The following is a 23469-nucleotide window of genomic DNA, read 5'->3' as shown; positions in this document are numbered from 1 at the left end:
TCAACCGTCTGAAAGAATTAACAGTCGTGACTATAAATCACGAACCGAAACTCAAAATGACGAAGAGAAGACCATCAAAACCCTGCAATCAAGTCAGAATGGCACCTAAGACTGTCTTCGTCACTGGCGCGAACGGCTATATCGGCAACGCTGTAGCGCGCGCATTCGTTGCCGCCGGATGGAAGACCTACGGACTCGTCCGATCTCCGTCGGCCGCAACAGCTCTCGCCCAAGAGGAGATCATCCCAATCGTCGGCGCGATCGACGACCTGTCCGCACACGCGGAGATCCAGGCTCACCTTCCGGCCACCCTCGATGCAATCGTATCGGCAACCGAGAACCCTTTAGACTACATGCCGCATTACAACAACACGATCAAGCTTCTTCGAACTCTTGGCGCCGCCAGCTCTGCCGCAGGAACTAGACCCATTGTGATCTTCAGCTCCGGCTGCAAGGACTACGGCATCGGGCCCCACTACCACGGCGCCTCGGACCTCGCCCCGCACACGGAGGACTCCCCGATCAACACAGTGCCTTTCCTCATCAACCGTGCGACGCATGCGAGGAAGATCTTTGATCACAGCGATGTCTTCGCTCCGGTCTTGGTCAGACCTACGAACGTCTACGGCCGAAGCTCAAGCTTCTACAAGGCCTTCTTCGATGTTGCAGCCAAGGCAGCCGCTGATGGCAAGCCCCTCTTGCTGCCCACCCCACCAAACACCATTGTTCATGCCCTCCATGTCGACGATTGCGGAGAAGCATACGTCGCCATAGCTTCCCACGTCAACAGATCCGAAGCTGAAGGTCAGGTCTTCAACATCTCTGCCCAAAAGTACGAGACTGTCGACGAGGTGGCGAAAGCTCTGGTCAAGGAGTACAACATCACGGGAGGGCTGAAGTATGTCGACCCTCTCGAGCTGAAGAATGACGAAAATCCCTGGCCAAATGGAATTATAAACTTCCCGCAGTGGACAGACTCTACAAAGCTCACGAACCTTACCGGCTGGAAACACCACCGGCCGTTGTTTTCCGAAGGATTGCACGTGTACCGTGTTGCTTTTGAGGCAGCGAAGGCAAGTGGCCATGAAGGTGTGAAGAGGACAAGTGGGTATCTGGAGGCTTTGACGAAGCAGGGCTTTGTGAGCCAGAACGGAGGCAAATAGAGTTGCCTCTGTGCATTCGCATCAAGGGCTGCAAAGTTGTGTAGATTGAATAGACTTGTCCCTATAGCCGCGAAAGATGTAGCCACGTGTCAACCATCCCGAGGGTCATAGAGATGTCTAATACATAGATGACTGATCACACCAGTCATATCTTTTAGGGCCGGTCGATCCACAATTTCGCAATCTAGGTTTTCCTCCCAATATTAGACGTCTTTTTCTTTCTTCCATGCTTCAGTACTGACCTCAGCACCCCTAACAAACGAACCTAATTACACGTCAATCATCTAAGCTGACACCGCAGATCAACAGAAGCCAAAACACACATTGCAACAACTGCTCGTCACGCGCAAGATGGCGACTCTCGTTCGTCTTCCAGTAGAGCTGACGAATATGGTGGCATCCTATTTGACGTCCCCAAAAGACTTCCTTTTTTGGATCTGAGTAGATCCCGAGGTTTTACGGAAACTCCTGGAAAATAAGTCAATGGTTTTCGAGTCTTTTACGGACCGCGATCTCCTTCCTTCGGCTCTGAGTGTTTTACGTCTCCGCGAAATCCACCAGCAGTCCACCGAGCTACCGAGCTTTAAAGATCTCGTCATATCCGCCTTCAAGTCGAAAGCCGCCGCCAAGGAAAGCACCCCTGGTTTGGTGTGGCCCACGGACAAAGCTTCAGCGTTAGCCTTGCTAGAACTCATGGACGAGGTAGAATGCATTGTCACGGCAATGCAGAACAATCGCCACAGAGATGACACGTTCTGGCTCGAGACTCCGTGGCTCCTCGAGCACCTCGAGCACCCGAAGGAACCCGAGCGTCTGGATTTCATATTGTATGACGAGCGGACGACGAGATTACTCCAGCACGATAGTTTCTGGGGCAAGAAAGACGAGCACAGCATGTTCGTTCAGAAAAAGCTTGTTCTACTCTTCGAGATCTACGTCCTGTGTTTCTGTCACGGCAGGGAATTCCCTGATCATACGTCCGATCAAACACCGTTCCAAATTCTTTCAATGGCAACCGAGGACATATCAACGCAAGTTGACATTCGTGCCATCGATTTCGGCGAGCATATAGATAAGCTTGCTTCTTGTCTCTGCCGCACATGCGACAGTATTATTGATTCAGCTTTGTGTCAGGTTTTGAACATACGGCAGGTTGATGCCCAGCCTTTCTGGGGCTCAGACGTGGTTATGCAAGAAGGAGTGCAAACTTTGAAAGAAGCGCTTGGAACACCGAAAGTCATGTTTCATTCGGCACGCTGGAGCTATTATCGAAAGTTTGTGACTTGGACGCGGACGGGGATAGAGTCCATGACTGGGGCTGTAGCTCGCCGACTTCTACGACTGTCACAGGTTGGTTTGATACCCATGGATCAAGGCCGGGTTCCAATCTATGGAATTGCCTGCATGGATACATGTACGGGTGAATTCATCGTCAAGGATGGATATGATGGCTTCATGGCGGTCGCATATCTCGAAACTTTACAAGAGCAACAAAACTGGGATCGTATGGACGGGATTCACAACGCCTGGAAGCTTCTATCGGGTGGTATCGGTAGACTGGCTCCTTTGCTGCGTCTTGACGAGGGTGAAAGACAAACAGAGACAATAGGAGCACTCGCACGAGCCAATTCTAAGTGCAGGTCTGCAATAGAGGCAACTACAAGCCCGCTGCAATGGTTTCAAGGCAACTTGAAGACATGGATCATAGACTACTACCCAGGCTCGCATTTTGGGGTCCAACCGTGGGTTGTTGCATGGTGACATACCTTTTCGAGGATTGGTTCGTTAAATATCTACATGAATTTGCTCCAGGTGATGGGCTAGCCACTATCATGGTATCAGCTAATACTTGCTATTTTCAACTCGATAGGGAGCTTGTCTGAAGTATCATAACATAATGAACGCAACTAAAGAGACCAGCACATCACCTTTGTAACGCCCAATACACTCCTGTGGAATATCGATGCGTGTACTGAGACGCACTTTACTATCATAAAAAGCTGATAACCTAACGAGCGAACACGAATCATACAGGTGATCCTCCATTTCTCTGGTCTCTTTCATTGCTTCCAAGGTTAGCCAAATGACGTGAGCATTTTGCTACCTTTTACGCCATACCCTCGCACTTCAGATGTCCAAGGATGAGAACTTCTGTCCCATCACCTTGAAGAAGTCACGAGCCTTCCGAATGACACCACGGTCTCTGGTAGCAGTGGTCATGCTACGGGTTTCCTGGAACTTTCTGAACTCTTCCATGAAATCGCCGATCTTCGAGGCGAGACTCATCGTGTCCGGGCCTGAGAGGTCTAGTGCGACCACCGCGACTGTCAGATACTCGGAAAACCGAACAAAAGGGTATCCCTGGATGGTTGCCGGCTCGGGTTCAATGTTGGCATTTTGTAGAGCGCTCCACACTGCGCTGTACCGCTTGTCATAATTCGGAATCGTCTTAAACCCCTCCGCTTGCCACTTGCCACGGTCCCACATGAGGCATGTTTCACCATTGGGCGCTTTGAGGTTGAAATGCTGAACGATGTAATCAGCAAGAAGACTGACCTCCCAGCGAAATGCCATCATGGCAGCAACGTCGACGTCCGGGTCAATAACCTTCTGATGGTTGGCAGCTGCTCGAAGACAGCCACGGGCGATCGGGCCAAATCCGCTATCCCAATCACCAGGGCAAGTCTCTAGGAATGTCCTTGCCATGGCTGCAGTTCGGTTCTTTGTCAGATTCTTGACAAACTCCTCGGAGATATCGCCACCGCCGGTTTGAGAGGGACCTGCCGAGCCGGAGAATGAAGCGTTCCTGGGGTCCGGGTCCGAATATGTCTTCTTGTGGGTCAAGAGGAGGTTTCTAGTGTTGAAGGGGACGTCAGGGAGCGCATCCCATCGCTTCTGGAAATGGCTCAGAGGAATCCCCGTGCGACGGGTCCAGCTCCAATCCCACTGATCATCTTGCGCGCTGAACGTAAACGCCTCGTTGCCGTGAAGCGTAGTGACCTGAGTGGCGCAGATGTTCAAAACCGAATGGCAAAAGGCGTTGTAAGTCTGCGTCTGAGTAGGGTTGTCGCTTTCTGGCTCAAGCTGTTCAACGCCAGCGGGGAGTATTGGTTGCAACGGACTTGCCGAGGAAGTGAGTGACTTGATGACCGTGCTTGCAAACACAGATCCGCAGGCTCGACCAATGGAGGGGGAGTCCTGCCAGGCGTTCGAGGTGTGCTTAGGGTCAGCTGCTGCTAGCATGGTGGCATTGATGGGGGAGTGTTCGGGCTTGCTCAAGTCCCGGACCACCCACCCGCCGGAGTAGCAAGCAGTAGAGTAGAGTGTGACATTGCAGCCGGTTGCGACTGCTTCTTTAACTCGAGTGACAGAAAGGCCTCTATTGGCCTTGCCACAGTCAAGGAGGAATTCCCAATTCCCCTTGCCATGACAAAATATCAGGAGAAGGAGAGGAACACCCTTGCTCACAGCCTCTTGTGATGCAGTTCTGACCTCCTTCAAGAACCTCTCAATCATTTCCGCACTTCTCACGATTGTGACTGGAGTGTACTCCTGGGCTTGGAGTAGGTGCTTGTCTAAGACAACCTTCCGCGTCTGATAGGGGTTGCCATGCATGAATCGATCTGTATGCTGTCCAGATTGGATCAATTTGTGAGGATCCTGCCTTCATTGTTAGCTGAAGTAAGTCATAGATATACAAGCCGTGATATAGACAGAGTCACAGATAATGCCAACAGCAGATACAGAGAGAGGGATCAAGACGGCGGCGAGGGTGTTGAATAGGGAATGGACACTTACAGCGGCTGTCAGCCAGACCTGTCTAGACCCAAGGCCCTTCAGGAGGTAGTTGAATGCGTAAAAATCCGATAGAAACCATCCGTCGAGCGTAGGATGACCCTTTTCAATGTTTGGGGCAGCTGCCCCAATGATGATGGTGTCTGGGGTGACGCGAGGAGGAGTTGTGGTAGGAAATGAGACATTGGCGGAGGGTCTTTTCCATTGTGTGCCTCCCGGCACGCCACCAGGGACAAGGTGAGAGGTCATGATTACAATGTAGCTGATGAGTTGATGACTTGTTCCGTTGATCCGAACGAAGAGAAGAGTTTAAGGACCGGAAATCGCTGAATTTATGTACTCAGATGGGCACAGATCTACTGAGGAACTGAACAGTCTAAATGAAGAATGTGACAGAACCTTCTTTTGGCTTGTGTATGCGTGTTTGTGAATATATATGACAACAACAGCCTTCTAGCGTATGCGTCGACAAACGTGAAGAAAACAAAACCTTGTAGAGGCCACCGCTTGCTTGTTTGCTGCTTGACTGGTGACAAAGATCAACGGAAAACTAGTCAAGGTTGCTGCTTTTTTAACCTCTTTGGCCACCACCTCGAAAACTAGCCTAGTCAAGGTTGCTGTTTTTTTGACCTCTTTGGCCATCAACCTCTGTAGCTCCAGCGCGTGCAAAGAGGTTGGGGAAATTGTCAACAAACCGACAATGTGCAACTCTACGATGACGCTTTTTTGCATTTGCAGTTGCATTCAAAAAGAACAAAATGGCGATTGAAGATATACAACACTTCATTTATTTCAATCAACTTTATGCAAATCATCAGTTTACACTACACCATCTTTTACCATGCCACCTCTGCTAATGCCCTCTTGAATAATGCCCTCATGAGATGTGAATTCAAAAGCTCAGCATTACGGTATGGACTTTCAAGCGATTTCATAAATCCAGAGCACTATAACAACTTAGATGATATAGGCATGACAAGAATGAATGCTTTCATCCCATTCTGCCAATGAAAATTATGTGCATCTTCGTTAGTAACTTTCTCAAGACACCATCACTCATGTGTGCCACGCGTAGTACAAAGTAGCAATTTTGCAAATCTACACATAATACAATCATCATGAAGAATTTGATCAGATTGTGGATGCATCTGATCCAGCGACTAGTGCTTGCGTTTAACAATGCTTAAACAGCTGACGTTGTGTTTGCCCTTCGGGTGGCTGCAACAGATGAGCCATTCCACTCTCTGGTACTATTGATACTCGTAGCTTGGAATCATGATGCGAGACTTTTGGGGCATGTTTGTTTTGTTCAGTCAAAATATGTGTCAGAAGGCGTTTGTCAAGATACTAGAATGACTCTGACATGTGTGCCACCATATTCAAACAATCAAAATGGGCAGTGAAACTTGGTGTTGAATCCTGCTGTAAGGCAGAGATGGCGTTGGGTAGGTGCCAACAACCACCCGGTTCACACTGCTTGTTGTTGTTTATTCTCAGTGGATGGTGCTTAACACGATTCAATCCGCAGAATGATATTAAGTTTCAGATCAGACTGGCAACATGGTGGAAATGATGGGTTTTTGTTCGACGTTCCAAGCTTGCGTTCATTGTCGTCCAGTCTCCTTCGAGGGTTGAACTTAGAGAAGAGTTGGATGCTCTCAGGTGAATCTGAGCGGTAGGTTGTGAAGTGTGATTCTACTGTGAGCATCAAGGACTTTCAGAATTGAATACAAATAATCGCGTTCACAACATTCCTCGCCTGGATAACATGACAAATTAATATACAAACTATGCATGTCTTATCGACTACAAGACGCCAAAACCCACCTAGTGCGGAATAGAGCGAATCAACACAAGGTATACCAAAGCAACCAGCCAGATAATTATATTTTTCTTTACATACCGTAGCAGAAAATGTTGGGTTCTTAGAATTAGGCTACCATTTTTGCTATGTCAGAGCGACTACTATTCCTTTGTGCTTGCTATCGTCGTTGCTGTTGTCGTCGCCTATCGTCATTATCCCTATCATTCTCGAAATCACTAATACACACACGGGCAGGAAATGTACACCTTACCTTAGGTAGGTAAGGTAGGCATACTGCCAATTGAGACCACAGCTCCGACGCTATAGAATAGGGGCGCAGGGCCACAGGGTAGCGGGCGCCAGTGGGTGCCAGCGATGCTAGGGGGCATTAGAGACACCACCAGATCCCACCTCACCTACCAAAAAGGCATAAAAAGTGCAGCACCTATTCAACTCACATGTTGCGACCGCTAGAAAAGCAATTGCACGCACTGTTTTTTTTTTTTTTTTTAATTAATACGAGGTCAAAGTCTCTAGCACTGCAGGATTACAAGCTGAAGATTCACTGATTACGGCACATAATAGCCTAACTAGCAGCTTCGGCAGGAAATCGTTACCTTAGAAGCAGGCGCTAATAGCGGGCAAGTAGCCGCAAGTACCACAGGCACCCAAGCGCCCAGCACCATTGGCACAGTATCATGGATTACCGTGATGATGTCAGAGAGCCCACCCAGCCTTTCTTGTTAAGGTAGAGTTGGAGTAAAACTGGGTCGTTTGGGCGACTTGATTGGGTTAGCCAGGTGAATAACCTCAATAAACCATCTTTATTGAAAGACTCCTCTGCTGTAGACTCTTTCAACGCCAGATGGCTTATGTTGGACAAGGGCGACTAAATTTTGGAGGGCTACCGTGACAAACCTTAATCCGAAGCCGCGGTATTGATTGAGGTACCTAGCTGGACGAAACGTATTTAAACTGATCCCCTCATGCCACGCCAAGCACACGCAACCTTTCTATAGGTACCTTACGCTGTGAAATTCGGAGCAACTTTTATCTCATTCGTCGGCCAAGATGTCGGCTTTTCCAGGTGGTCTGCCGCCAGACATACATCTACTGATAATGTCAAACATCAACTGCCCCCGAGACCTCCGCTCGTGGATAGCCGCAAACCCACAGGCTTTCAAGCAGGTCACTGACTATAAATCCGCAGTACTCGGGAATTATATTGATTGCAACCTGCTCCCCGAGTTGCTGGCCGTCGTAAGACTCCGACAAATGCATACACGAAACCCCGTAAAGCCGACCACCGACGAACTCGTCGAGTTGGTCCGCGAGTTGGTGGCCGGCATTGGTCCACGTGCACCTGATCATTTATGGCCCGAAGACATTCGTTCTGTCCTAGGCCTGCTAAAGGTCATCGAGGAGGTCTGCATCGTACTCTCAGGGCTGTGGGTTCACGACTATGAAAACACCGAGCAATATTACTTTCTACCCTGGCGATTTTTGCCATCCTCTCGCCGGAGTCAAAGCGAATGGACAACCGAACCTGATGATGCGGAGAACCTCTTCTACAAACAACGCGCGGTGTTGTGCTTCGAGATCTATGTTCAGTCCCTATATCTGGGCAGAGCTCCGGATGAAAGCAGCTCAGAGCTTGAATTATGCTGCTCTCTGGACATGATTCTTTGCACGTGGGAATTAGAGGAAGGGCTCTTTCCCGTTTGGCAGTGCTTCGACAAGATCGTCAAGTTCTTTTACCGCAGATACGACGAGTACCTGTGGTTGGTCTTGCGTGAGATTGTTGATATGGAGACGGTGGAACAAAAGATATCTAAGAAATCGAAGATTGTTTTACGAGATCCGACACAAAGCTTTGGACAAGCAGTCAGAGCACGCGATACGACTTATCATTCGGCGAAACTTTCATGGACACGGCTGTCCGTGAAACAAACGTCAAAAGACTTAGAAGCAATACCCAACAATACAATTTCCTCCTTTGAGCGGCAAAACGAACTCAACCTAGGGCCGGCTCTCGTTTTCTATAGAGAAACTAAAGGGCGGCGCGTGCCAATATATCGATTTTCTTGTGACGATGGGGGCGTCCCCAAGTGTAGCCGGGAATACCTATTTCAAAGAGATGGACGTGGGCTTAAAATGATAGCCCCCTTGCGCACGATTAGACAAAAGGAAGGCCTGGATTCTGTTGACGAAATTTCCAATGTTTGGCGGCTGGTTTCGGGTGGCATAAGTCCCATGGCACAGCTGCTGCGCATGACTGACGCTGAAAGACACCAAGTATTGTCTGACGGTTTCATGCGTGCCGACGCTTTTTCAAGGTCTGAAATCAAGCGTATGCTTAGAACGCGTCTGCAACGTAGGTCATTCCTGAGGAGCTGGATGATCAAGTTTTACGCGGGTTATCGTCCGTTTGAAAGAGGATTCTAATTTCCGGAATCGCCGGTCTCTGAACTGTGAAGTATTCACTTGGACTTTCGAGTTCAGGTTTGGAGGTTCTCCGATTGTGGTTATATGTTCATGAAACATCGCAGCAAGTCGTATCGTAGCTTTTTATTGATGTAGTCTAATATGTGGTGACCCTGTATTCTGAGTTCAGGTCAGTATTCATGTGAGGTTAAGTCTTTCTTTCCTTTTACCTCTAAAGAAAGTGATCTCAAGTCTATCAAATGATTGAGCATAAATGCCAGGACCATCATTCCTCAATGTGTCAACAACTTAGTTCTTGTCGTTCAAGACCCCTCCTTGGCTTGGCGGGCTTGCCATTACATCTAACGCGAAGAAGGAAATTCTGTACGTCCTTGATCTCTTACTCGGGCTTCAAATGCATGCGCTAGCGACTTATTGTTCGCCAGAGGATCGACCCGCAGTCCTGTGTTTACTCGTGGTTGGGATTTTTCACGCATGACTCATGAGAGGCTGAAAAAGAATTTGAGCGGGACGGCGGCACAGTCGCACATCAGCGGATCGGCCCGTTCGTAAAGTGATGTGAAAGGATGCTCGGTCTTAAACGGGCTACTCGCCCCTTCTTCTTCTCTTCACCATACTCCTCCAGCCAAGGTTTAGACAAGATGTCGTCCGCAAGCTACAAGTTGAACCTCAATCGCCACAAATCACATTGCCAACCACGCACACGCTCGCTCGTACGCTCGATCATTTGTTCGTTGGTTTTGGCCTCACTGAACACGACTAGGCCTTGGCAATGTGCTTAAAAATTAAACCCTGTAAACCTTACGGGGATACCTGTTCCTTGCGGAGTTCAACAGACTTCTTGCGTCCACTTACTGAAGCCCCTCTAGTGACAACAACCGGTTGACTACGACAACATCATTCATTTCGTTCATATTTCCTAACCAGCATTACATTTCCTTCTGAGCACTAGAATAATATAGACGGGTCGAGCCTTGATCAACTCCGATCTTTTCGTAACTTGGGGTTGCGACCCCTTTTCTTCCCTTAATGATGATGGTCATGGTCAGCTTTGGTATGGGAGAAGATATGTGTTAGGCGCAAGACCCCTATCAAGAGCTAACAACAAGACAGTCCCATGTTGAAGCCGCCCGCGTGCGGGAGATGTGGCTGCGATCACGGCGGTGCCGGCCACGTCTACGGTCGAGGTTGGCTCAACCACGGTCGAACTGGCATGTCATGCTCATGCTCAAGAAATGAGGGGCCAAGGGAAGTGGCAACACTTGTCGTTAGTCCCACGCCAACATCGCAGAGTGAGTCCAGTGTTGTGGGTACCAAGTCGAAGATGTCACAGCTGTTTGGCCTCCCACCACCTGCCTCGCGCGCAGTCATTCCAAGTGGGACACAATAGGCGCCGGCGACATTTCCCTGAATTCATCCACGTCAAGGACGATCACGCCACCTTCCTCTTCAGCGATGGCCAGCCGGTTAAGCTGTTCATCGAACAAACTCTCGTTGGCTGGCGGCCCATCCCGCACAATGTCTAGCAGGCTCTTCCGACGTCAATTAGGAAGAGATTGAGGTATTTTCCTTAGATGCCAAGCTCTGACGCCGAGTGAATGTTGCGGACCATGAGGGCCAGTGTAGCTGGCAAAAAGACGACTAAAATTGCAACGAAGGCGACAACGCGACACCGAAATTTGTGCAAATCTCGACGGCTAACCCAACGATAACTCAAAAGCTTTTGGACGCTAAGATTCCGATGCATCAGGCCTCGTCAATTAGCTTCCTCCATTGCTGCAACACTTGAATGCAACAATTTCAACATATTTTGTTGGAATGTTATCATCAAGCAATTCTGCCCACGGGGTTCCCAGACTGACTTAGTCGACCACGATATCCTGAATAACTTGATTGCTTGCTAGCCATCAAGGTTCGAGTTTCTAGGCACCAGTCGCCTGATCCAAACAGTATCCTTCCATCAAGCAAGTTGCTTGTCAGACGCCAAGAGATAGTAGGGTTACAATGACGGACAGGTTGGCGCCCAGCCAACCTATCACGAGTTGACGCCAAGAACGACGGACCCGCCCTTTTCTCCGAGTTCCTATTAAACGAGGCTCTCAACTGGTTTCACCGGGAATTTAGTGTAGAATGCTTGTTATTGATTGGCGCTCTCCGCACCTTGGCAACGATGGCGTCACGATCGGATAAGAGGTGGAGAAATGAAATACCGAGGAACCTCATCCTTCATACCACGGTTCTCGACCTTCTACATGGGGCTCGCACATCACGGCCTGCCTCTGCCTTCCTAATACGCTCGGTCTGCCAACGACTATGCTACCTTCCTGAACAGAGGACCGACCGAGCCCGTAGCGAATAACAACTGCCTTGCCCCTCGGCGGTTGTGCATCTGAGTGTTCCTGACCAAGTAAACGGGCATGCATACCACTACCGGCCGCCTTGAAGTACGAGTTACATAAGAATATTACCGACAGCAGGAGGATTGCAACATTCTCCGCAAAGCTGGCAACTCATGACCAGTGGCTGAGGTCTACATAAGATTTCCTGCTAGCGCCGGCTACCGGCCACCCGACCTAATCTTGCAGGTCGAGGGCGGCGATCGTCCGGTCCTCGCACCAGAAATGGCTAGAAATGGCACCGGCCGGCATGTTACCGCTCGCCTGCCAGATTCGAAGATACAGCCGGCTCGAAGCCGATGCTCTGGACTTGCCTTCGCATATTGCCAAAGCCAACGGAGGAGCCCGCGAAAAGCGCGAGTTCTTGGCCGCGTTTTGCCAGCTAAGAGATGCAGCATCTTATCGATGAAATGCTGCAATCTGGTCCATATCTTCTAACCTACTCCTTCCTATTCGGCTGTAAGCCATTGCATCGCGGGGTAGACAGTCTTCAGAGGTGCCCTTTAGGGACTTTCCGATTAATCCTACTGTGACATCGTGGGGCGGATGCTTTCCAGGTGCCTTTTGAGGAAGGCCCTGTTGACACTAAGGAAGCCCACGGTAACACCACATGTCGGTTGTCTTCTCAAGTGCCTGTTGAGGAAGGCCCTGGTGATTTCACGGGAATCTGCAGTAACATCGCAGAACGGATTGAGGCGTATTGGGAAGGAGGCATCTGACGATGGCTGGGGCGAAGTAGACCTCTGTTTTGGCCAGCGGCAACATGACCATGATGCTCGTCACGATATCATGATCAAGATGTGTATAAATAAGGATGGATTTCTCCTCCAGTCTGACATTTCCTTTCTTCAGCAGCAGCAGCATCGGACTCATCTGACTTACTGTCTCCTCCTCACAACATCAAGACCTCTTTCACCCACTCGTTGTCTACAGCAAGTCAGCAGACATGGAGCTCACTAAGTTCCTCTCTTTCCTCGCGGTCGTCCTCCCCGTCGCCTACGGTGCTCCCACCGAGGCCGCGACCAGCCTCCACCCCAAGATCCTCGCTGCCATGAAGCGCGACTTCGGTCTGGATGCCAGAGATGCCAACGCTCGTGTTGCCTTCGAGCAGCGCTCCACCGATGTCATTGAGTCCATCAAGAACTCCGCTGGTGCCAAGTTCGCCGGTGCCTGGATCTCCGAGGACGGCACCACCGTCAACGTTGCCGTCACCGACGAGGCCCTGACCTCCGAGATCACCAACGCTGGCGCCGTCCCCACTGTTGTTGCCAACGACCTCACCAAGCTCGAGTCCGCCAAGGCTGCCCTCGACGGCATTGACATCGCTGAGCCCGCCGCCCGCCGCGACGCCAACTCTGCCGACTCCGGCATTGCCTCCTACTACGTCGACGTTGCCGCCAACAAGCTCGTTCTTGAGGCTCTTGAGGGCAGCACCGCCCACGCCGAGGAGCTCGCTGCCAAGGTCGGCCTTGCCGCCGGCGAGTTCGAGGTCCGCACCGTCTCCACGATGCCCTCCACCTTCGCCACCGTCTACGGTGGTGACGCCTACCTCATCAACCGCTCTGCCCGTTGCTCCATCGGTTTCTCTGTCACCACCGGTTTCGTCTCCGCTGGTCACTGCGGTAGCGTCGGTGCCACTGCCACCACCAGCTCCGGTGCCTCCCTCGGAACCTTCTCCGGCTCCGTCTTCCCCGGCTCCGCCGACATGTCCTACATCCGCACTGTCTCCGGCACCACCCTCACCGGCTACATTGACGGCTACGGACGTGGCAACCTCCCCGTCTCCGGCAGCACTGCTGCCGCTGTCGGTGCCTCCATCTGCCGCTCCGGCTCCACCACCGGTGTCTTCTGCGGCACTGTCGGCGCCCTCGGCGCTACCGTCAACTACCAAGAGGGCCGTGTCACTGGTCTCACCCGTACCAGTGTCTGCGCCGAGCCCGGTGACTCTGGCGGTTCTTTCTACTCTGGTGCCCAGGCCCAGGGTGTCACCTCTGGAGGCTCCGGCGACTGCTCTTCCGGCGGAACCACCTACTTCCAGCCGGTCAACGAGATTCTCTCCACCTACGGCCTCACCCTTGTCAGGGCTTAATTGGCTTCTCGCCACGGCCGTCGCTACCACCTGAGCTGAAGTTAATCTTTGGAGAGCCTTTGGCGAAGCACGACTAGCAGACATACCCACGGTCAATGAAGGATGTTTTTTATGTATGAAGAGTATGACTTATCTTATTCTTATGGAACGATATTTTGGTCAGATAACGTAAATAAACTTGATCTATATATATCTTGACTCTCCTGTGATGCTTCTGTTGTAAATTAAGCTCCGCTGAGCTCCCTCCGAATACTCACCAAAGCCATGTGGCTCAGAATGATATTTGAAACAAATGAATCTAGGTAAGTGTCGTTGAAACCCGTGGAATTCTTCAGATATGTAGTTGTACTTGTTAAGGATCTGTTGCAATTGTTATCTACCTAGCTGCTGTGTTAGTTGATTTTATTCTCATTCTTAATAGTGTCGTCATCTCTGTGTCATTCTGATTGTTGGTATTGACATTGTTGCTATTGTAAGCTATGTATGTCTGTCTGGCTTGACAGAGCAAAGGGCGTTTAGTCCTCATTGATATATTTAGCGTACTTATGAAGTCCAATTACGTAATTGAAACTGTATTTCCCAAACCGTAAAGCCAAGTCTAAGTGAAGATGAATCATGAGAAGCGTGGATGGTCGAACTTTAGCAATTGGAGCTATATGTCTATGAGGTTAATCCAGCATGAGTCTCCATAATTGGGAAAAGGCATTCTTTGACTTCATATATCATCTCTCTTGCGCTCAACCTCTTCTTGCAGCGGTTGCGTCAACTGCGATAACGGGGTCAGCATCTGACCACACAGTTTCTGGAATGAGTCTTTGCCCGGGAGGCTAGCTCTAGTTAAGCCGGCAGATGGCTATGACGCTAGGTCTTGTAGTTTATTTTACATTGAAAATCTCATTATTCGCATCGTCCCTGTCGTCCCTGTCGCCCTTGTCGTTTCTGTTGCCCCTATCTCTATTTTCTCCCTGACTCTCGTCGTCGTTGTCGTCCTTATTATCGTATTTGCCCACTACCCGCCCGGATAGCCAAACTCTTTTGAGATGGACACCAGAGCGACTCGCATCACTGTCGGCCGTGGAAACTCACGAATCGCTATGCTGGCGTGTGGTTGGTTTCTTCTCAAGGAAAACATGGTGGCTCAGCACCAAACATGTGTAGTGGTTTGACCTTGGTAAGCAAAAAATTCGGACGTCTCTCTACCTCTTTTTTCTTAGAGACAGTGATTGATAGTCGCATTAGACGAGGGTATCTGCGCCATCAGACGTTACAGCACCTGTTTAAAAGTGCAATCAACATGTTGGATTGATGTTTTGATAGTCGAGCTTTGTGTTGGGCTGGAAAGCGGTGCAGCAGCCGAACTTCGGGTCCCGCCAGAGGCATCCTGCATATGGGAGGCTCGGTTTGTCAGCCAGAGATAAGAGTGAAAACATGTTACAGCCAGGTCCGGACGAAACCCCCAGTAAACATTGGAAGTGGATTCTTGGCCCATCTACCTGAGGGCAGTCATCGCATCTTTGTAGCATCCTACTACAACGGATAGCTCAGTTTCCGAGAACCTGTGCCCCAATGTTTTGTCTTGATTGCGAAATGGGCACACGTTCCTCGGACCAGTGGAAAACTTGAGATGGGATAAGATGTGGCATTGGTAGCAAGAACAGTATGGAGAAGGTTATGCTAGATTTGTAGAACCGAACATAAAGCATGGAGGACTCCACCACACCAAGTCGGATTATCTGACGCAATGCGCCTCATGGGATCAGTAATCTCTGGCATGTGGCAAGAGAGTGAAAATGAGGCAGACGACGAATGAAGCATGCGTCACAACCTTTCTTGAAGTTGGGGCAAATAACTTTTCACAGCGTTGAATATGGAGGAATGGAATACGGGGCTGGTTCGTCTTTCACAAACTAACAGCATTCTAATTGGAAAATAGAGAATCAAAAATTTGTGCAGCGCCCGTCGGCTAACAGAGAAGAAGATTCCGTAAAAGAATTAGGGCGCAAAAAAGGTGAACCTTGATGTCCCCTAAGATGCGCCTCCGGCTTATGGAATTGACGATGATGTTGTTCGTGATGCGCGATCTCCGGAATCAACTCGATTGGCAGACGAGGACGGACCCATAGGGCAGGAGTGGAGCAACACCGGCGCCGGTTTTTTCGGCCGCCGGGGAAAATATGGGTGCGCCCCTGGCCTCCGTGACAAGGAGGTTGCTTGTTACAAATGTGTTCCTGTTGGTTACAACACCTGTCTGCAGTCTTGAAGATGCTCCACTCGGACGAAAATCCATCGGACTTGAACAGGTCAAGCCGGCCGGCAATGCTGACCTCGCTGTAGCTGATTGTCGGTAGAGAATGTCGGTAGAGGATGAAGCAAAGTGCGCGTCTAGCTTACAAACCTTCTCATCCAAAGCGCCGTCGTAGTAGAGTTTCTTTTCGGGGGGGACGGCATCATGCGTTGAGGCTCGGCTTGATGGGTTGTGCCTGGCGCTAATTGTCGCAGGGTGCTCCTCACCATCCCACAGATCGACAGGAACAGACAAAACGAAGGCCGAGCGGAAAACCCGAGATTTTACCAAGGGCCATGAGTTGCTTGGCAAGTCAAGCTGTGGGGCAGAAGCGACACGCAGAAACGGTCAAGGAGCGAGGAGACTGTTGGTTTTGAATCGACAAGAGCACAGCCTCTGTCGCAAGTGCGAGAGGTGGACGTAATGGCGTCGTGGCATACCAAGACTGCCAACAAGAAGTGCGAGCTGGTTGATACGCGGAGGCTGGCGATCTTTCAGAGAGATCTTCCTGGGACCCGTCGATGTTTTTCAACTTTTGGCGAGGCCCCCAACTTTTGGCGAGGACAGCGGAGCATTTATTGTGGTCGAACGCGCCCGCGCGCTACGGAACGTTACCGAAGCATGGATTCAATGTCCTCTTTCGTCTCAATCCTGGGCTGTCGTTTCAGCCGTCAACCCAATGGGACTGACTAAGCGGACAGTTCAAGCCTCTTGGCGCCCTGCCGAACGCAGGTGCCGACTGCACAGTCCGAACGAGAGCGCTGTCAAGGCCTGTCATCATGTCATGACATTCCTACTGACAAGCCGTCGCAGTCTCGGTGGTGGATACCCTCCCTCCAGAACAGCCCAAAACCATGTGCTCCTTGGTATTTCTTGGGCTTCTTGGGGGAAGGGGGCCCGTCACATAAGCCGAAAAAGACGACCTGAAGGCGACTTGAAACGCCAGAAGGGCGCGAAAGCTCTCCTCGTCGGGATCCGTCCGCCCACTTCGGCCCCACTGACATCTCAACTCGGAAACGCAGACTTACGCCATCCCATGATCCTCGGTGGAGAGAAGGGACGGCGACGATCCAATCGACATGATCTCCCGCTAGATCGCCACCCACCCTGCGAGGTTCCGACTGCCCGAAGAGGAATCGTCCAGTAGAGCCTCAAACCATCACGGAACATCATCAGACATCTTGGCAGCACGAGCCTCAATGACGCCGAGCCTGAACCATCTGGCGCGAGGGAGGGTTGAGGAGGAGTTCGTCTTTCGTGGTCTTGACTCTGCAGTGCGTGTACGAGGAGACACCGGAGAACCTCCACTCGGGCATCCCCCTGTGTCGGCATTTCATCAGTCATTAGTCAACCCGGGAAAAGGCTTCTTGAGTCTTGGCTTTCGCGCTTTTTTCGGATGCAAATATGTGCCCTCCGCCGCAGCTAATATAATTCAAAATTTAGAGTTACTTGAATCTGGGTCTTGACCATCCTGTGTCTCCATCTTCACTCCTTTCTCTTCATCCCGTCCCTCCTAGTGAGGACAAGCCGTGAGATTTTCTTTCTTGATCGGCATTTACTGTCATTTACCCTTTTTTTTAATCAGCCAGGCGCGAGTCACTGCTGAGCAGTGTTCACTTCAGTCATTCCTTCGGACTTTCCCTTCGATTCTTCTCGATCCGCGATCGGCTTCAATATGAGGGTTCTTTCAGCTTGGGCCTTGATGGCAGCGGCCACCGTCAGCGCGATGCCGCAGCCGCTGAACAAGAGAGATCCCTTCCCGCCTGATGGAACTGTGGTGGGAGGTGTTCCTCACCGACCCTTCAGAAGTAAGAGACACGGGATGTGATACGAAGGACTAAAACTGACAACTTCACACAGTCAGGCGACAAGCGGCACCGGCTGCACCGGCTACTCCTCAAGGCAATCAACTCATCCCGGTAGTGGTCGGCGGAGCGCAGGATACTTTCGTACCGAACTTGATCACGGCGCAGGTCGGCGATGTCGTACAGTTCCAGTTCAGCAACGGCAACCACACGGTCACGCAGAGCGCGGAGGGTGCAGCATGCCAGCCGCTGCAGGACACGGTGCCTACCGCCATTCACAGCGGACACATTCCTTTCAAGGACGGCCAGGCGATGGTTGGCACGTTCAACATGCCGATTACGAGTACCGCCACGATGTTCATGTACTGCGCCACGGGGCCTCACTGTCAAGAGGGCCAGGTGCTGGTCATCAACCCGTGAGTGTCACTCATCTCGAATTAGTATGACATGAAAGCTAACCATGAATTAGCACAAACGCGCAACAAGTCGTTCAGTACTCAAAGCTCGCAGCAGCCGCCAAGGCCAACGTCGATGGAAAGACAGTTGTCGGCGGAGCTGTTGGTCAAATCCCTCTCGCAAACGCTGCCTTTGTCCCAGCCCCGGCACAGGGTGCTGGCGGTGGCGGCGGTGGCCCCCCTCCGGCTACCGCTCCGGCCGCGCCCCCTGCCGAAGCTCCCGCTGCCGCCCCAGCTGCTCCCGCTGCTCCTGCCGAACCCGCCGCTCCTGCTGCACCTGCCGCTCCCGCTGAGCCCGCAGCAGCAGCAGCGCCTCCCATCGCCGGTGCCCTAGTGGCGTGAAGATGACGTGTTAAGGATAAGAAGACGTGGTTTTTGAGCTCGGGAAGCTCGCTTAGTGCGTACACACGTTGAAGTGGTTGCATGATTCTATGTTGTGAAAAGAAACAGGACGCAGCTAGGATGTTTTTCCGTAGCTGAATGAAGACTAATCCACCTGTATGTAATAACCTTTTATGTATACTGTACGATGTTACCAGTGTCGCTGCATTATGCTGCAGAACAATAACCAAGCAGCTTGACCAAAAATTTGAGGCAAATACCACGACAGCATCCGAAAGAATGCAACGGTAGGAAATGGAACGGAGCAAAATACTGGGCATCTTTCGTTAGCCAAAAGGGAATGTCGCTACAGAATGAGTTGCGCATGATTCGTCTGGATGGGATGGTGGAGCGAGTGGTATCTGCACATGAATAGATGTTCAATCTATTCCGTTTTATGTTACTAGGTAAAATACTGCAAGACGATGGAATCGGATGTTGACCCTCAGCGAGCAAGGAGGAGGCGCTCCTATTTTGAAAATGACGCAAAATGATGCGTAAGAACGAGAATAAAATGTCAGGCCCTGTGAAACGTGATGGCGGATTTCTCCGCCCCCGCTATTTGAACTGCATATGCGGTGAAGAGAGAGAAAAGCATTCGCCCCGCAGGCCGCGGCACCCGATCCATGTCCCGGCACCGGGCTTGAAGTGGGGCCGTTTACGGCGCCTCTCGTCCCGCTTCTACGGTGCAGCATGACGGCGTACGAAAGATTGCTTTGCCAAGACTTGTGTACGCAGTGCTTCTTGGCGTTGACCCATCTGCTATGAACGACGTGCTCACGCTTATCACCGGCGTATCCCGGCGTATCCCGGCGTATCTTGGCGCCTTGTTCCAAGGGCTCGTTGGCGGATTTGTTCCACGCATCAGCAAGACGCCAGCGTAACACAGTTTCGTCCCATCATGAAAGAAGTCCGCGGACTTCATGACCTAGACCTATGGCTTTGAGCAATGGAGTAAGACGGTGAGATGCACTACCAAAGGGACGTTGATGAGAAACACTATTTAATGTTGGCGGCTTGGTAAAAGTCAGTGCAGTTCCAGAAGCAAAGCCATCGCAATTGACAGGGTCTTTAATCAAACAGTCTTTCACACCTTCCAGTAAGTCACAGAGGCCTATGATGGTCCGCAAACACATGCTATTGCGTTGAGGCGATATTTGTGCACCACTAATCTGGATGCTGTAGCTGGACGATAAGCAAGAGGCGCAGCATTATGACGCCTTTGGGCAGACGGCTGTTATCGTGGACTGTTCTAATTCAGAGCAGCCGTGGTTACGACCCGATGCCAAGAGACTCAATTTGCTCACGCTCGCGGAGCTGGGAGAAAAGGAGATTGGAGACGGCATTGGTTCGGTCGTCTTGAACGTTCTGTCTCGAGCCTGCCTTGGCCTTGAAAGCAGCGAAGTTGGTGCTCTGCCTGTCATCGACTACATCAAAGCTGGAACGGGACTGGAGAACATCTCCTCAGACCTCAAAGACGGTGCTCAGTACTTGCGGAATCGCCAAGGTAAGTCATATGAGTATACTCCGGGAAACTTAATGCGAGCTAATGCTGGTTTTAGGAAATCAGACATTCTCAACCCGGCTTGCCGAAAGTCTCAACGACGGGCAGTCAAGCTCTCAATGCCGGTATCCAAGATCACTCAATCAGGCGGGGGCTGTATTAATTTAACCAGATCCGGCCAAATGTACCGGTGCAAGAAGGTCCTTCTCTCTGTTGCGTCAACTCTATCCTTGAACCAATCAACATCTCAGAGAAGGAGTGGACAAAGGATCCCTGGGCGAGAGGAGCTCCTTGCCCAGTCATGGGCCCAGGAGTCTTGACAAGTGACGCTGGAAAGGCTGTGCGTGAGCCCGTAAGCCACATACATTTCATCGGAACTGAGACATCTTTGGTCTGGAAAGGGTATATGGAAGGGGCGGTGCAAGCTGGTATCAGGGGCGCAAAGGAAGTCATCGCGGACTTGGCGGAGTGAATGTGACAATACCAGGGGGGTAGGTTGGGGGTGTGTCCGTTTTACAAAACGTAGAAAACGGTGGGTAGAGATTGCACGTTGTAGCCGAGAACCGCAATTAAACAATAGAAAATATTTAAAAGTCTATAAGTCTGCTGTTTGGAAGGGTATCCGCATATGTACATATTCAAAAGAGCTCGCCACGGTCATCTCCCCTTAGGTGGAGTCATCAACGGATGACTCCTACTGCTCCAAGCTAGCATCGTGAGGGAACAAGCTGAGCTTTGAGAAGTCAAACTTCCCCTGTCTCTTAACCCAGGCACCAGCTCCGGCGCGCTTCTTGAACATCATCTTGGGCAGAATCTGGTTCAAGCAAACATCGACCTTCATGCAGGTGCCACCCAAGCAGCAGCTCTGCTTGATGCAGACCTCACCACCGGAGCAGTCGTTCGTGGTGTTGCAGGAGGGCTGACAGTCGTTGGGCACAGCGCAGACATCCCTGCCCTCGACAGTCCTGAAGCAGACGCATCCCTTCTCGCCAGCCTTGTCAAGAGAGCAGGTGGGGATGGTCTTGTCACCGCAGGTCCAAGGGTTGCTGCAGCCGAGGGCAGGGCGGGTGGCGTTGACAAAGGGGCCAACAGTGGTGGTGGCGACAACAGAGATGGTGGAAGTTATGATCGGGATGGGGGCCGTTGTCGTTACGCCGGTGGCACCGAAGCATGAGCAAGCGCTGCGGTAAGCGGCATCGTTCTTGCAAGCAGTTGCGTAGGCGGGAATGTTCTTGGTGGTGGAGGCCGGGGTATCAACGGCACGGTCGAAGATTGTCCGTGTAGCGTTCACTGTGATGGTCTCGAGGCTTGTCTCGGTGACAAAGGTGGTGCTGTCATTGTCAATTGAAGCTCTGCACCGCTTGACGTGACAAGCGAAAAGAAACTTACGATGGCTTGGGAGTCTCAGTGACGGCAAGGTATGAGCTACATTCCGCCATACGAAGGACCATCGTAGCAGTTCCGAAACGCGTGGCTCTAACGGCGCGAAGGCAGTTGTCGGCATTGCAAAACTTATTCTCGACAACTGCAGCAGAGGCCGCGACGGCGAGGGAGGCAACGGTGAAGAACTTCATCTTGATAGAAGTGAGTGTGTTGATAGAACGAATGTGGTAAATGTAAAGAATGAAGCAGGGTATCAGATGATGTCCCTTGATTGAGAGAGTGAAGGTGAAGATGGAGTTGTTGTCCTGTCTGTCTGAAAACTTTTCAAGAATTCAGATACTACGCTGGCCTTATTATATCCATGATGAAAATCTCAGAGCTCATCATTTCCTTGCCTCCCAGAAAACAAAGTGTGATGCAAGGGACCGAGTAGCGCCTCGGCAACCACGAGGAAAAGCAAACACCGCATGGCCCCGCCGTCTTACCTTGAGCACATGCATACCGCCGCCACGGAACCGCACATCGTGAACATGGGTGAACGGAAAACAATCCGGTGGGAGAAGAAAAAGCATCAGTGCCCCTGCAGTGGCAACCCGCCAAAAATTGGGATACGCAGCCCAAAGTTCGAGGTAGAAGCTTTGCCAGGCACCAAGCCGGCAGGTCGCTGACTTGAATGGTCTGGCTCCACGGAAACTCACATTAGGTAGATCACGAAAACGTGGTCGTGAACCCTGGCTGTTGTTGTTCGTGTCCTCGAGGATAGCGCTGCGCACCGATGGCACGGCGCCGGCTGAAGCCTCCCGCTAATGAGCGGCTTGGCTCATTTGGATAGGAGCTCGGCAGGTTCCATGATCGTGCGCCCAGAATAGGCGCGTCCGTGAGCGATAAGCTTACTTTTCCCACGCGTTCCCGCGCAACCGCATTTTGGTCCACCGTCGGCTAGCCCGGTTAGAAGAATCGCGGTTGAAGTTTCCTGACTGTTGGGAAGTGTCTCAACAACGTCACCGGCTTCAGAGATGCTGGCTGGTCTCACGGTGTCCGGTGAACGTGGTGATGTCGTAGGTGGCTGAAAAACTTTTCCCGCTGAGTGTCTAATGCCAAGAACCTATGATCGTCGAAAAGGAAGCAATCGAATTTCAATCCGGAGCTATGGCAAAGAGCCGTGATAAGACCGGTTTCGCATTGAATCTCCACTCGTATTGAGCTCGGTAGCCGCACGCGAGTGTCACCTGACTATAGGCCAATGGAATGACGACGGCAGTCAGCAAGGTGAAGCTCTGTAGCCTAGTATGTCACATGGCGACAGTTATTGGTCGTTCTTGGAGGCTAAAAGCCATGCATTTCGAGGTTTAATCAACACGGCAGCCGGGTGCACCAGAAGCATAACATCAGCTTCAACATTCTTTATTCATCCTCTAACCTCTAGTCAGACAGCAGTTGAGACGAGATATTCCATGTGCTACGCAGCTTAATGGACCGTTTAGGAGCTGGGATCGTCACAGCCACCAAGCACAAAGTTAATGTTAGATAGAGGGCATCCGGAGTCGACAGAGTCCTTGCATGCTTGGCTCTTGCACTTGGTGTTCTTGAAGTTCTCGCGTGCGTTATTTTGTTGCTAGAGTCGCACATTAGTACTCGGCTCCGCATCAAAGTTGAGTCTGTGTCATACCGGAGCGGCAGCTGCAAGCGAGGCCATGGCAGCGAGGGTAACGACGATGGAAGTGATGGAAAACTGCATCTTGACTGAGACTTGGAAAAAGTGGATTATCGAAGGTAAAATGGTCGACCGGCAACAGATGAGAATAGAAGTTGATTGAGTGAGGCAGGTGAGAAGACTGAATGAATAACCAGTAACGGCATCAGTTGGGGTGGAAGCGTGGAAGTAATATAGAGTTTTGGATTACCTCACTGAGTATGGCAGCAACTGGTGTTGAGGGAAGAGAGAGAGTCTCCTGCTGAGTGGCG

General features: G+C 51.1%; 9 protein-coding genes across 9 annotated transcripts; 6 read left to right on the top strand and 3 right to left on the bottom strand.

Annotated features, from left to right (window-relative positions):
* Nucleotides 1-98: 98 nt before the first annotated feature.
* Nucleotides 99-1163, top strand: GCG54_00000497 (uncharacterized protein; the record flags this gene model as incomplete). Its single annotated transcript, XM_045400634.1, has 1 exon — nucleotides 99-1163. One exon carries the CDS (start codon nucleotides 99-101, stop codon nucleotides 1161-1163), a length of 1065 nt encoding a protein of 354 aa, XP_045263307.1.
* Nucleotides 1164-1514: 351 nt separating this feature from the next.
* On the top strand, nucleotides 1515-2924 carry GCG54_00000496 (uncharacterized protein; the record flags this gene model as incomplete). The annotated part of the gene is made up of 2 exons (XM_045400633.1): nucleotides 1515-1530; nucleotides 1609-2924. The coding sequence occupies 2 exons, from the start codon at nucleotides 1515-1517 to the stop codon at nucleotides 2922-2924; spliced, it is 1332 nt and encodes a 443-aa protein (XP_045263306.1).
* Nucleotides 2925-3290: 366 nt separating this feature from the next.
* GCG54_00000495 (uncharacterized protein) lies at nucleotides 3291-5207 on the bottom strand (the record flags this gene model as incomplete). The annotated part of the gene is made up of 2 exons (XM_045400632.1): nucleotides 3291-4823; nucleotides 4962-5207. The coding sequence occupies 2 exons, from the start codon at nucleotides 5205-5207 to the stop codon at nucleotides 3291-3293; spliced, it is 1779 nt and encodes a 592-aa protein (XP_045263305.1).
* Nucleotides 5208-7833: 2626 nt separating this feature from the next.
* GCG54_00000494 (uncharacterized protein) lies at nucleotides 7834-8762 on the top strand (the record flags this gene model as incomplete). Its single annotated transcript, XM_045400631.1, has 2 exons — nucleotides 7834-8554; nucleotides 8608-8762. 2 exons carry the CDS (start codon nucleotides 7834-7836, stop codon nucleotides 8760-8762), a joined length of 876 nt encoding a protein of 291 aa, XP_045263304.1.
* A 3787-nt stretch (nucleotides 8763-12549) lies between these two features.
* On the top strand, nucleotides 12550-13692 carry GCG54_00000493 (Streptogrisin-C; the record flags this gene model as incomplete). Its single annotated transcript, XM_045400630.1, has 1 exon — nucleotides 12550-13692. The coding sequence occupies one exon, from the start codon at nucleotides 12550-12552 to the stop codon at nucleotides 13690-13692; it is 1143 nt and encodes a 380-aa protein (XP_045263303.1).
* Nucleotides 13693-17651: 3959 nt separating this feature from the next.
* Nucleotides 17652-18578, top strand: GCG54_00000492 (uncharacterized protein; the record flags this gene model as incomplete). The annotated part of the gene is made up of 3 exons (XM_045400629.1): nucleotides 17652-17784; nucleotides 17837-18197; nucleotides 18251-18578. The coding sequence occupies 3 exons, from the start codon at nucleotides 17652-17654 to the stop codon at nucleotides 18576-18578; spliced, it is 822 nt and encodes a 273-aa protein (XP_045263302.1).
* An 803-nt stretch (nucleotides 18579-19381) lies between these two features.
* GCG54_00000491 (Amine oxidase [flavin-containing]) lies at nucleotides 19382-20593 on the top strand (the record flags this gene model as incomplete). The annotated part of the gene is made up of 4 exons (XM_045400628.1): nucleotides 19382-19497; nucleotides 19550-19571; nucleotides 19803-20124; nucleotides 20373-20593. 4 exons carry the CDS (start codon nucleotides 19382-19384, stop codon nucleotides 20591-20593), a joined length of 681 nt encoding a protein of 226 aa, XP_045263301.1.
* Nucleotides 20594-20815: 222 nt separating this feature from the next.
* On the bottom strand, nucleotides 20816-21695 carry GCG54_00000490 (uncharacterized protein; the record flags this gene model as incomplete). Its single annotated transcript, XM_045400627.1, has 2 exons — nucleotides 20816-21452; nucleotides 21511-21695. 2 exons carry the CDS (start codon nucleotides 21693-21695, stop codon nucleotides 20816-20818), a joined length of 822 nt encoding a protein of 273 aa, XP_045263300.1.
* A 1289-nt stretch (nucleotides 21696-22984) lies between these two features.
* On the bottom strand, nucleotides 22985-23242 carry GCG54_00000489 (uncharacterized protein; the record flags this gene model as incomplete). Its single annotated transcript, XM_045400626.1, has 2 exons — nucleotides 22985-23119; nucleotides 23174-23242. 2 exons carry the CDS (start codon nucleotides 23240-23242, stop codon nucleotides 22985-22987), a joined length of 204 nt encoding a protein of 67 aa, XP_045263299.1.
* Between the last annotated feature and the right edge of the window lie 227 nt (nucleotides 23243-23469).

This window comes from Colletotrichum gloeosporioides (genome assembly GCF_011800055.1).
Source record: "Colletotrichum gloeosporioides strain Lc1 chromosome Unknown consensus_50, whole genome shotgun sequence".
Taxonomy (NCBI): Eukaryota; Fungi; Ascomycota; class Sordariomycetes; order Glomerellales; family Glomerellaceae; genus Colletotrichum; species Colletotrichum gloeosporioides.
The sequence above is the reverse complement of the archived record's forward strand: the minus strand, read 5'-3'. Positions and strand labels throughout refer to the sequence as shown.